This window comes from Cetorhinus maximus, chromosome 13, assembly GCF_964194155.1.
Source record: "Cetorhinus maximus chromosome 13, sCetMax3.hap1.1, whole genome shotgun sequence".
Lineage (NCBI taxonomy): Eukaryota > Metazoa > Chordata > Chondrichthyes > Lamniformes > Cetorhinidae > Cetorhinus > Cetorhinus maximus.
Genome location: NC_135891.1, coordinates 46,132,100 through 46,146,087, shown reverse-complemented (window position 1 = coordinate 46,146,087; position 13,988 = coordinate 46,132,100). Strand labels below are relative to the sequence as shown.

The 13,988-nt window shown below is 43.7% G+C and overlaps 1 protein-coding gene across 3 annotated transcripts in view; it reads left to right on the top strand.

Moving 5' to 3' along the window:
- Window positions 1-13,988, top strand: part of atp9a (ATPase phospholipid transporting 9A) — a 211,068-nt gene that overhangs the window by 93,103 nt on the left and 103,977 nt on the right. For all 3 annotated transcript variants that reach the window (XM_078555359.1, XM_078555358.1, XM_078555357.1), the window contains 2 exons: window positions 3,295-3,437; window positions 7,824-7,936. In XM_078555359.1, coding sequence (XP_078411485.1) covers window positions 3,295-3,437; window positions 7,824-7,936 — 256 coding nt within the window. The remainder of the gene's footprint in view (window positions 1-3,294; window positions 3,438-7,823; window positions 7,937-13,988) is intronic.

The following is a 13,988-nucleotide window of genomic DNA, read 5'->3' as shown; positions in this document are numbered from 1 at the left end:
GTGAAATTTGAAGTATCAAGTTAGAGGAAATAGCTGTAATGGAGAAGGCCACCCCAAAAAGACAGATGACATAAAAAGGCTTGCAAAGTGGATAGATAGATGGCAAATGAAATTCCGCATAACGAAAAAAGTGTGGTGGTACATTTTTGTAGGACGAATAAGAAGCCATTCATTATTTGGAAAGTAAGATATAAATACAATAGAGGAGCAAAGAGATCTGGGAATATACTTACATCAATCACTAAGTGTAGCAACACAAGTTGGTTTAGCTTTAAAGTCCAAACAAAATACTTGGGTTCATTTCTGGTGGAATTGAATATCTAATCAGGTAGGTAATGTTAACTTTGCATAGAACCTTGGTTCAAACAGATATGGACCATTCTGGTCTCTCTACAATAAAAGGAATATGGGAGAGCAAGAGATTTCCCAAGTGGTTCTATTGTTCAAACTGCACTCAGCTTTTTTTTGTTTTCATGAGAATCCTACACCTTTTTCAGAGGAGTCATACAAACCTGACAGAAAAGATAGTGAAGCACTGAAGACAGTGTGGGAAAGATTTACAAAGATGTTACCAGAATTGAGAGAATGCAATTATCAGCAAAAATTGAGCAGGGAATTGAACCTAACTGCTTTGAAGATTATCTCCAGAAAAGGAAAGACCTGACTGAGGACTTCAATGTCATGGAAGTGTTCAGTAGGATAGATGTGGAAAAATTATTTATCCTTGTGGATGATCCCAGAAAAAAAAGGAGTGCAAACATAAAGGAGCCACTAACAGCACAAATAATAAATTTAGAAGGAATTTCTTTAGATATAGTGATGAGAATGTGGACACGTGGAGTAGTCGAAGCAGAAAGCATTAGTGCATTTATGTCATTCTACATAGTGCCTAGCAGTCAGTGCTCAGCTGCAAATCTTGTTCAAGGTCCACAATGTTGGCTGGGGAGAGGTTGTTCTTCTGAGGTTAATGATTTTAAAAATAGCAATGTTGAGGCAGCAAAATGTTTTGTTCTACAGCATTGCCATACCTTATCCTCGTATACCTAAATAAGACCCCCAAGAATTAAAAAAGGATAAATAATTGATTTTAGATCTTATGTATTTCTTTTCCTTTCTTTTGGTTTTTTCCTACTCCTCTCATGAAGGAGTTGACTCTGGGAATGGTTCCTCTCAAGAATCACACCTCCCTTCACCTCCAAGCGCCTTGCCCAGTGGTTCATTCTTTATGTGTCTACCTTGGTGATGGCAGTCTAATTTTCATGGAAGTGATCATAGTTGAGACTGAACCTCTGGTCAACTGACTAGTGCATATCTAACAGGGATTAGAGTACAAGTCCTGGTTGATTTTATGCTCTCAAACCTAGCCATGTTAATTGTAATACTGTTACAGCCTAGCCAACTAAAATGACCCATCTTGGCTCAGGCTATGGTACAAACCCAGGACCCTCCTGGTTTTTAAGGTTCAGCTATTCATTGCAGAAACTTGGTGAACCATCAAAGGAGCTCAGTATTTATTTTAGAGTGAACCCTGTATAGATGGGCCCCATTCCTCATACAAAGACTGATGCACAGTTGACTCTGTTGTGTCTGCCCATGTATGGGATCTGTATAGAGGAATGGAGGATGAGTTAACAGAGCATGTTTGTGACGCTTTTGCTAATAGCTTGTTAATGGTTAGGTTTTGCAGTTCTATGCTAACAAATTAATCTTGGCAGGTCAACATCTTTAATTTTGGATCTTAATATTTATGGATATTTCCATTTTGTCTAAATACACCTATCAAAACATTTATTGACATCTGCAATAACATTTGTGTGTATGCTAACTTTAAGTCCTGTCAGTAATACTTTCACACAAACGTGCACATCCCAGCTGAGATCTCCAAATATTTGCCTGAGAAATATGTTTTATTAGGTTGCAAAGGCTTGCTGGGAAGATTTGTTTAAAGAACAAAAACTGTGGGCTGGATTTTATCCTATCTGACCCACTGGAAGTGGTAAGGCATGGGAAGTGTGGAAGTTAGAAATCTCCCACACACTGCAGATTTACTCCACAGTGTACATGTAATGTCATGGAAAGGTTTGCCAGCCTGATTGCCAGTCTTGGCTACCAGTTGGGCAGGGAGCAGGTCAGTTGAGGCTGCCACACAGGGTAGGACCTTGCCCACAAGGGTTGATCCCAAGGGTTTGGGGGGGGGGGGGGAAGGGGCGGTGGGAGCGAGTCTTGGAGCTTAAGGTGAGGTGGGTGGGGGCGGTGCAGTTGCTGGTGGGGGGAATTGGGAGCCTCTGGAGAGGTGGGTACCTGTTTGTGAGAGGTTGTCTTGGCAGCATGCTGGATTAAGCAGGTAAATGACAAGGTACCCAGCTGCCTCCTGTGTCTGACAGCCCACTGTTACATTTCAAATGAGGAACAACAATGAGGTTCACAGCCTCATTATAAAACTTAAAGTGCTGACCTGCTTCATTGGAGCAGGTACGTTGTCCTCCCACCTTCCTGTGTCCATTAAAACTAGAGGTGGGCAGGTTGAAGGCGTGCATAAATCATGATTCAGGCTTTTTGCACTTCAACCTCCCAGCCAATCCAAACTTGCCCCTGTTTTGAAGTTATGGTTCTGTTTGTGCTTCAATGAATTTAACCAGCTGAACCTTACAAAGTAGGAAGGAGTTAGGTTAAAATCCCTGCTTCGTGTTGAGTTAACAAGGGTGAAATTCAAGGTGTTGTAATTGGCCTTAATTATACTGGATTGATGAAGGGCAAAAGTTAATCTGGATTCTTGTCAATGTTCAACAACCCCTGTTGAAAGTTTCCAGGACAGGTGAGGACATGATTAGACTTGGATAGTAATGTTCCATAGAGTTGCATAGTTGCCTGAAATTCATCAGAACGTGGCTCATGAATGAATAAATGTTTGCTTGGGTGAAGTACTAGAAAATACCTGAAATGTATGTCAGCAAGATGTTCATGCCTTTGAAGAGAGGAGGACAGCAAAGAATAAAAATAATATTTCCCCACAGACCCCTAGTATATTTGCATTTTGTGGTGACATCAGTTCCACTAAACCTCATCTGGTTTGTTCATTATAAATTGGAAACCATACCAAATATTTTTCTACTACAGTGGCATTGAAACTCATGTAATATTTTATTTTTGCAGCCCAAAAAATGATTGGCCAAATCCTAATTTAGTTATCCAAAGGAACCTTCACATGTTCAGTGCATTCAGCCACTATTTAGTTGTTTCTGTGGCCATAAATGTTGAGGTCTTATTTATGTATGTTCTTTCTGATCCATACAGTTTACGTGTCAACCTGGACATGGGAAAGATGGTTTACAGCTTGATGATTCGGAAAGACTCTAAAATTCCTGGCACTTTGGTACGGGCCAGCACCATTCCAGAGCAGCTTGGGAGAATTTCTTATGTACTCACAGACAAGACAGGTAATGGTTATATACAAACATACGAAATAGGAGTAGAAGCAGGCCATTCGATCTCTCGAGCCTGCTCTGCCCTTCAATAAGATCATGGCTGATCTGTTTGTGTTTCGAGTTCCACATTCCCATCTACCTCTGATAACCTTTGATTCCTTTGCTTAACAAGAATTTATCTACCTCCCCCTTAAAAGTATTCAATGACCCTGCCTCCACCGCTTTCTGAGGCAGCGAGTTCCAAAGTCACACAGCCCTCTGGATAGCATTCTATTAGCCTCCTTGATTACTTGCTGTGCCTGCATATTAACTTTTTGTGACTCATGCACGAGAGCACCTAGATCCCTCTCCACCTCGGAATTCTATGTTGGGATTGCGTTCTGATGTCCATCCACAAGCACTTTCAAGATTATCAAGGCCATAGGGAGGCTAAGGAAGAGGGTTTATTAGATGATAAAAAGGATAAGAGGCTCTAGTTAGGAGAAGGGAATTGAAAAGCTGGAGCTTTTCATCAAAGCAAAGAAGATTGCGAGAAGATTTATGTTCAAAATTAAAAGAGGCTTTGATAAAGTAAACTTGGATAAACTTCCATTTCCATTGTTCGGTGAGTCAGCAGTGGGCATAAAATTAAGATCGCTGCAAAAAGAACAAAGGGAGAGATTATAAGTTTTTTTTCACACAGTGGTAAGATTTGGAATGCTGCATCAGCAGCAGGGGAAGCAGAATCCATAATGGTTTTCAAAGGCATAGTGGATGAAAATTTGTAAAACAAAGATTTGTAAGGATATAAGATTAGGTAGGTATCTCTTTCAGAGAACCACACAGGCACAATGGGCCAAATGGCCTCCTCCTGTGCTGTAAAATTGTATGACTAAGATTCACTGTGAGCATTGATGTTGTAACACAGCATCCTGTACTGCCCCAGCAACTTTCTAATAATGAGCTGCCTGTCTCTGAAGAAGAATAAAGAGTTTTGAATAAAATCTGAGACAAAATAAACATAGCTGACTGAGCAATCCCCTCAGGAAGTGAAACATTTAATATTTTTTTCTGTTGCTGTTCCTTAAATCGCTCTGTTACCTTCTTCCTTCAGGCAGCTTTTTAGCTCGTGATCACCAGACCAAAATATTATTGCAGGCTTGAATTTTGTTGTTTTAAAGAGACAGAAAATCCCTTTTATGTTCTTGGGTGCGTTATAACCTTTTGTGGAAAACTAATGAAGTTTTTCATAAATGAATAGATCACTGTTTTTAATGTTATGAATTTGGACCTTAGGAAAACTAGGGTGAGTGACAAACGGATTATGGAGTTCTGTGCTTTCCCTTTTTGAGGAGAAATAGCCTCTGGTCAGAAATATTCTGCTTCTTCCCAATTCTTCTGCTGGCAAGTAAGGAGAGGACATATACACTGAATTGTAAAACTTTAACAGGAAAGGAGACATTCAAGATTCAGATTTACTAATCTTTAAAAGTTGATGAAGCTGTAAAAAAGAATAGACATTCATATAGGCTGCTAGATTTATAAATGGGGCACAGAATACAAAAGCAAAGATGCAATGCTAAACCAAGACAAATTATTGGTTAGGTCTGAGTTCAAATAGTATGTTCAGTTTTGGCTGCCTTGCGTTAGGAAAGATATCAAGGTGATGCAGAGGAAACTCAGTAAGATTACACAAGAGCTGAGGCTCTCTGACATAACTGTAATCTAGAGCTGGATTTTCAAGCTGGGGTTTGGAAACCCGATGCTCGGATCATTTTCAAGTCCGGACCTTATTTATTTATTTATTTTTATTCATTCATGGGATGTGGGCTTCGCTGGCTGGGCCAGCATTTACCACCCACCCCTAATTGCCCTTGAGAAGGTGGTGATGAGCTGCCTTCTTGAACCGCTGCAATCCTTGTGGTGTAAGTACACCCACAGTGCTGTTAGGAAGGGAGTTCCAGGATTTTGACCCAGCGACAGTGAAGGAACGGCGATATATTTCCAAATTAGGATGGTGAGTGACTTGAAGATGAACTTCCAGGTGGTGGTGTTCCCAACTATCTGCTGCCCTTGTCCTTCTGGGCGTCCTATGTTGCTCATGCGACACTATTTTAATAGGCAAAGCCCCAATTGGACCAGAGACAAGTTTGATGCTCAAGTAGTGCTGCCAGCCACTGCCTGGGGGCAAGAACTGGCTCTGGAGTGCAATGCTCAAAGGCATCCAGTAGCCATGACTGGGTATGCCATTGTCTTGCAGATTGGAGCACGCAGGAGAACAGAGGGCCAGCAACCTCACGGTGCATACAAGTGGCCAAACAGTTACTCAAGTCGAAAATTGCAGCACGTTTTGGAGGCATCAGAAGATGGGCACACCATCCGGCAGCGCAATTTTCAAAGCATGTGCGCACCTGACCTCACGCGCATGGGCATTTGAAAACCTAGCACCTTTGTCTTGGGGTACTGAAACGTTGTGAGAGAGTGTTAAGTCGCAGATATCTTCTTAATGTCAAGCAGTCAAATCGCTTGCTGAAAGGACTTCCCATGGGTGTCCCCAAGAAGGCGTAATATAAACTATATTAAAGGATGATAATCCAACCATTCTAATCCCAAACCATCTGGATCTGGAATGCATTTTGTATTGGATAATTTCCTGAAGTGTGAGCACTTCAAATTTTCTACACCTGACAAACCTTTAGATCAGGTTAAAAATGTGCTTTTATGAAAATTCCATTTATGGAAAGACTATGTAAAAACCATAATAATCATATTATTTAGAATAGGGCCCTGATTAATGCCATGACCTCATCTCTCTTGGGTCTCATCAGTGGTATAATTTGTCTGTGAAAGGTGGAGTGTTGTCTCCAACAAATTGGATTTTGCAAATTTCCTAAAAGTTTGGCCTGTTTTTTTGGGGTCCCAGGGAGTGTGCTGGGAGGTGTGAGTAGTGGGTTGGGGAAGGGGGTAGAATGGGTGACAACGGGGTAAGTGGCAGGAGCTGGTGTGCCCATCGCCATCCTGCCGCCATGCGGCAGAAAAAATAATGGATGGCCGCCCAGTCTTTAGACCAATTGAGGCCTTTAAGTGTCCAATTAAGTGCTTCTTCCCACCACTGCTATTTTTACCAGTGGTGAGTGGGCACTTTGCCATGTGGAGAGAACACCAGGTATACCCTGGCGGCCTCCTTGCAGGTTTGGGGCACGGGGAGAGCTCCTGATTGGGCACCCTGCGTCTCACGGAGGGCTTACCACTTTGCTAGGATTGCTGCCTTGGAAACACGTTAACTGTCTTTATGAATGACCTTCCCATGGCTTCCACTGGCGTTGTTGGGACTGTAACCATCTGATTGGCTGGCGGCTCTTGTGGGTGGGACCTCATCCCTTAAAGACATGGGAGCCCTGACTGCAGGCAGTTGGCTGCCTTCTACACATAAAATCGGATCGGGGCTCCTACAACTGGCCAAGGCGGTGTTATTCCTGACTTTCCAATCAGTGGATGGGGCCACTGCTGCCCTATAAAATCCCAGCCATCTTGACTCTGGTCTGCCTGTGGAAGGCAGGGTGGGGGGTAATTGAAAGAAGAGATTTATTTTTTCAAATATAGATGCTGCAATGGAGACAAATTAGCGTAACCGTTGTTTTAATATAGTATTTAGTATGCCAGTTTTTTTCTCCGACTACTGGAAGTTATCAGTTTGTAGATAGGAAGCCAGGTAATTTCTCTCCAACTACTGGAAGTTATCAGTTTGTAGATAGGAAGCCAGGTAATTTCTCTCCGACTACTGGAAGTTATCAGTTTGTAGATAGGAAGCCAGGTAATTTCTAAGCTGGGATGTAGTTCCCCAAGTGGCCCAGTTGGTAAGTGCAACACCTCCATATTAAATCTCATTCTGTGCTGAATTGGATACGGTTGGCTGGCCAGTACTAAGTGCTACACTTATTTTTTGTAGCCCTGAATTAAGAAGGGGAATTGGGGCACAACAATTGACCCCTGCATTCCCTGTGCTAGGAAGGGATAAGTAACCAGCCACTCTTGATCGCAGTCCATTGACACCTGCTGAAAAGTGTTTGCAGGTAATTTTGACTTTCATGGAGTGGTGTAAAACAGGGGAAGTGAATGGCTAGCCCATATTACATCTCTCTCAATTTTTAATTTCAGATTAAAAATCAGGAGAGCTATAAAGTGGACTCCCAATTTGCTGTCATCCATCATATACAGTTGCACTAAGGCAGAATTATACTCTGTATCTGGGGTCAGGTGAATACAGTGTCATGTTGAATGATGTTGTCTTCCAATGGACATAATCACAATCACTGAGTGCCTAGGTACTGACTTGAAGGCAGTCGGATAAGAAACTGAACTGTACTTCCATAAATTTCCAAGATCTCACATCTTTAACTTGGCCTTTCCATTTCACAGGAACTCTTACGAAGAATGAGATGCAGTTCAGGCGTCTTCATCTGGGTACAGTATCTTATGGGATGGATTCTATGGATGAAGTAGAGAGCCATGTTTTTAGTGCATATACACAGGTAATAGTGTTGCAAATGACGAGTTTCTACCAATGCTGTTTACTGCTCAGACTAATAATTTACCGTAGGCCCCTGATCTCCATTACTGAGGAAACGAACAGTGAAACTCTAGATGCCTTTCAGTGATTTATAAAGCCTATGACATCATCATGGCTTTGGTGTGCTCCTTTCTCATTTGTTCTGTACAGTTGTTTACACTGATTATTATGATGTTTAATTTCTTAATTCATTTATTATCAAAATTTCCTTCACTTATTATTCAAGTTTCAACATCCCAGATAATTTATTAACTTCTAGTTATTTGACTGTATTTTACAGTGTGAGAGGGACTGCACTTTGGCGTAACAGGTCAACACAGTGAATTTTGTTTGAATCCTGTTGAAAGTGTGATTATCTACTCTCCTGTGGTATATACAGTGATTAACCTTGCAATGGAGAGCAGGAGAGTCCCATGTCAGCTGAATGAACCAGGACAGCAGATGTGATCTAGCATTAGCAAAAGTTCCAGGTCCTGTTATATATGTACACATGTGAGTGATGACAGCAGGGATATGATTGGACTCTGATGTGATTCATACCCATTTGACTAGCCTACTGCTACATTTTGTCTAGGTTCAATACATCAAGAAAGGTGAAGGTACCTGAGAGTGCCTGGTACCTGTGAAACTATACCCAGCCATGAGTCAATTCTTCAAAACAGAAGAGAAGTGAAAGGGAGGAAAATACAAGTGTGTGAACATCTGGCTTGTGAATGAACCGTCAGCCTTATACGCTGTGTATTACTTTCACTCCGTCATTTCCTATTGCCATTGGGTTCCATCATCCCAACCGTTCCTTTATCCCTTTCATTACTACTAGCTCTTTATAATTTATTGTATTTCCTGTGCAATATTTTTAAGCCCCATCTGAAAGGACCCATGCCTTTTGTAATGCCAATTTGTTGCAGCATCTGTTTGAGGTCTTTAGGCAATTAAAGTAAAACTCTGGTAACTTAATCTGATTGTCAGTCACTAATGCAAAATATCCCATTCCAAGTGAAAAATACAATCTAACTCAAAATAGTTTGTGTCCCAGAGTCAAGTTACCCATGTAGAGTTAATGTCTAAACTCTCATTTAAACAGTGGTTCTTTATTCTAAATAACAAGAGCCCATGAACTGTACACTCCTATCCAGGATTTCTCAACTTCCTTCCACTTCTTTGTTAGCAATTTTACTTGTATCCCCCCACTCACTTTGTCCCTTTCACTTCTGCTGGAGGCATTGATTTCATACTAGGATATGAGTTCAGGGACACTTGTCATTCTGTAGTACTGCACAAAGTTGGCCATTATTTGATGTGCTGAGCCCCAGTGGTGAGTGTTGGCTGTTTAATTTGGCTGCAGAGTCACCACAGCCAGTCAAATTTTGCTTTCACCTAAGACCCACAAATGTGCATTTCTATCTATGTTTGCTGGATGCTAGTCAAAAGCAGGAATCCAGGTTGATTTTCACCCCTCTAATCTAAGGACGCTAAGCCACATTTAGAAGCGCTATTGGCACCCTAGCTGAGATCATGGCCTGAATCTTCTGGTCGGCATGTGGGGGCGGGTCCCGCTCGCTGACATGTAAAATGACGCGCAGTGATATCGGGCGTGCGTCCCAATGTCACCACGCGCCATTCCGATCTTCAGTTCGGTGGGCGCGCACCGGAGTCAGCTGCACGCCCGCCGAACTGTCAAAGGCCTATTCAGGCCATTTAAAAAGTAATTGAAACAATTGACAGGGCTGCCTGTCCAACCTTAAGGTTGGCGGGCAGGCGAAGAGTCCAGGCAGCCTTCGCGTTTATCATGAAACCTCATCCACGGGTGGGATGAAGTTTCATGAAGGATTTATAAATCAAAAAAATTTTTATATTAAAACTAATTGACATGTCCCAGCTCATGTGAGACTGTCACACGAGGGGACATGTCTGACATTTTTTTTTTCTTCAATAATGAAAAATTTAAATTAATCCCCCTGAGGCAGCTCCATGCCTCAGGGAAATTTCTGCGCTCTTTCACGCCCATGCGCAGAAGAGCGCAGGCATCGACTCTCCCTCCTCCCCCTGCCCGCACATGGAGCGGAGCGCTCAGCGCTTCTGGGTGCACTTCATGCTAGGCGGGCTTTAATTGGCCCATAAAATGGCAGTGCGCAGCCAATTACGGGCGGCGATTGGCTGCGTGCCTGCTCCCGCTCAGCACCCCCGATGGGGAAACAATTCTCCCCCATATGACGTGGTACAGAAAGAGGTTTAAATTGTCAATCTTTTTGGTTCATTTATCCATTATATAAGGTTGCTGAGCTGTGGAGAGTCCCAGCTAGCCTCTGAGTGTCCCAATTACATGTCACTATGTGACTAACCTGAGGGCCTGTTCATGCTTTTTTCAGTGGCTAAAACAATGATTTCAAACATTTGGATTTTGAGATGTAGCAATCTATTGGTGGCAAAACATTGGGAATGTAGAAAATGTCCACCTAATGATCACCTGTGAGCATGCAGTGATAAACGTATTATAGCAGCAAAAATATCTTAACTGTAAAACTCTATCCAATTTCTTTGAACAACTAGGGGCAACTGAGGATTTTTATTCTTCTAACTGACTAGCCTGACTCTATTTCCCACTTCATTCGTGTAAAATGCTCCCTAGCTACAAACTCCTGCTGTTAGCTGTCAGAAATTGCAATGGCACAACATAGCTATCATTAATCTTGCAATAGAAGCATAAACTATCAATTCCACCGTCAGGCTAACCTATTCTGGGATATTAAGCTACCATGAAGTAAAGTAAGCTCGATATGTTTTGCTCAGAGCTGTTGGGACAAGCATTATGATTTTTCAAGTTCTCTGTTGGTACAAATGATGATAAATAGATACTGCTCAGGGTCCTGCACCTTTAAGAGCATTAGGCCGGAATTTTCCATTCCCATTGATGTCAGGCGTCATGACAGGCATGAGTGGACAATATGGCGGGAAGGCCAAAAATCAGATTTTATGCCGCCATGAAACCAATTTGCAATTGCCCGCTCCACAGCCAATGGCAGGCCACATTTCCCACTGCCGCAAGTCAGGGACATCACTTTAATACATCTGCATCTAATTATAAGCCCTGCTGACCGGAATCATCCCATCCATGTCAAATTTGCCGCCCACGTCGGTGGGAAAACATGCTGGCCCAGAACACGTCTTGACAAGTGTGACGTGCAGAAGTTGGAATTACTGTTAGGGCCTTGCTCACGTCGTGGACATCCGAGGAGAAGATGATGCTGGAGCCCCACAGCTACTGGACCCTGGAGGAACATGTGCACCGCATGCTGGGTAGATTCTCATGGACATAACTCCTCTGTGAAACAGCTCACGGAAGGTGGAAGCTCTCTGTTGATGTCTGGGGGCTGCTTTGGGACATCGGTGTCTTGGTCGTGGTATACTATGGATGATCATCGAGGGGGTGGAGAGGAAGGTCCCAGCTGTGAGTGGGAGAGGAAGGTGTATCGGGGAGGGTGGGAGAGAAAGGTCTAGGCTTGACTGGGAGAGGAGCGTGTGCGGAGGGGGTGAAGTTGGGACAGGGGAACGAGGGGGGTGAGATTTTTGGGGGAAACAAAGGTGTTAGGGGGTGTGAGGTTGGGGGATGAGCGAGTACAGAGGGTGTAATGGGGGAGAATGTGGAAACTGAGGAGGTAGGTGCAAGGGGGGAGGAAGGTGTAAGGGAAGGAGCCTGGGAGAGGAAGGACTTCAGAGGGAGGCAGGAGTCTGGGGGGGATGAAGGAGTCCAGTTGGAGGAAAGAGTAAGGGTGGAGGAAGGGTAAAGGTGGGGGAGGAGGTGGAAATGTCCAGGTGAACGTGCAAGGGGGGGTTCTGTGGAGTCGATGGCTGCCTTCTGGGGAGTGAACTGAGGGTGACTGTGGTTGGAGGGATTGGTGAGTATGAGGTGGGGGTGGGCAGAGTGAGCCAGAAGGGTGGGAAGGTGAGGGTGCGACGCTAGTGGTCAAAGGGACAGCAAGGATGGTTGGTGGGGATTCGGAAGCAGACACGGACTCTGGGGGTGGGAAGGAGGTGGTCGGGGAGGTCAATGTGAAAGGGAGTGGGATTCTCAGGACGATAGGAAACATGCACCTGGACATCCTGGAATGGCAAGGGTTCTGGTTGGTAGGTGACGGTGGGGAGGTGGAAGGTGATGCCGGGGGGGTCAACAGTGATGGGGGCAAAGGACATGAATGACTGGGAGAGGGGAAAGGTCGGGGAGCTGAAAACATACCTTGCAACTGCCATGCTTCTGAAATCGAAAGTGAGCAGAGCCGCGTGTTGGACGGCACAGGTGCTGCATGGGAATGTGATCAGTGAATAGGCGGAGATGCAGGTCAGCTCAGATGGACAACTGAGAAAGAATCCCAGCAGGCAGCATTGAAAATGCTCAGGACATTGAGATGAGTGTGATGGACGAAGCCCCCGTGTGTGTGTGGGAGAGAGCTTGCATGAGGCTCTGAAAAGCCCTGTCACTTCTCCCTCCAGAATCACGTGTGGTCTAGCTGCATGCAGTTTAACTGCTAGTGGTGGAGGGGGATGCATGGGGAGGATTCGCGAAACATAGAAACTAGGAGCAGGAGTAGGCCATTCAGTCCTTCGAGCCTGCTCTGCCATTCAATATGATCATGGCTGATCCTCTATCTCAATGCCATGTTCCTGTTTTCTCTCCATACCCCTTGATGCTCCTAATATACAAAAATTTATCCATTTCTTTCTTGAATATGCTCAGTGAGCCAGCATCCACAGCCTTCTGTGGTAGAGAATTCCACAGGTTGACCACCCTTTGAGTGAAGAAATGTTTCGCATCTCAGTCCTAAATGGCCTGCCCCATATCCTGAGACTGTGGCCCCTGGTTCTAGACTCCCCAACCAGGAAAAACATCCTCCCTGCACCTGGTCTGTCTAGCCCTGTTAGAATTTTATACATTTCAATCAGATCCCCTCTCATTCTTTTAAACTCTAGTGAATACAGGCCCAGTTGAACCAATCTCTCCTCATACAACAGTCCTGCCATCCTCGGAATCAGCCTCGTGAACCTTTGCTGCACTCCTCTATGGCATGTACATCCTTTCTTAGGTAGGGAGACCAAACCTGCATGCAATACTCCAGATGTGGTCTCACCAAGGCCCTGTATAAAACTGAAGTAAGACATCCCTACTTCTGAACTCAAATCCTCTTGCAATGAAGGCCAACACATAATTTGCCTTCCTAATTGCTCACTGCACCTACCCGTATACTTTCATTGACTGGTGTACAAGGACACCCAGATCCCTTTGTACATCCACATTTCCCAATATATCACCATTTAAAAAATACTCTGCTTTTCTGTTTTTCACACTGAAGCGTATCACTTCACATTTATCCACATTATATTGCATTATATGCCATGTGTTTTCCCACACGCACAAATTGTCTAAATCGCCCTCACAACTCACAACCAGCTTTGTGTTGTTAGCAAACTTGGAGATATTGCAAAACAAAAACAGAAACAGAAATACCTGGAAAAACTCAGCAGGTCTGGCAGCATCAGTGGAGAAGAGTACAGTTGACGTTTCGAGTCCACATGACCCCTCAACAGAACTGAATATGGAGATATTGCATTTGGTTTCCTCATCCAAGTCATTTCTGTATATCGTGAGTAGCTGGGGCCCAAGTACTGATCCCTGCGGAAATCACTAGTCACCGCCTGCCATCCTGAAAAAGACCCATTTATTCCCACACTCTGTTTCCGGTCTGTCAACCAATTCTCACTCCTTACCAGTATATTACCCCCAATCCCATGTGCTTTAATTTTGCCTACTAGTCTCTTATGTGGGACCTTATCGAAAGCCTTCTTGAAATCCAAATACACCACATCCATTGGTTCTCCCTTCTCTATTCTACTAGTTACATCCTGAAAAAACTCCAGTCAAAAAACTCTAGTTAAGCATGATTTCCCTTTCATAAACACATGCTGACTTTGTCTAACCCCTTTAATGCTTTCCAAGTGTTCTGTTGCCACGTCTTTTATAA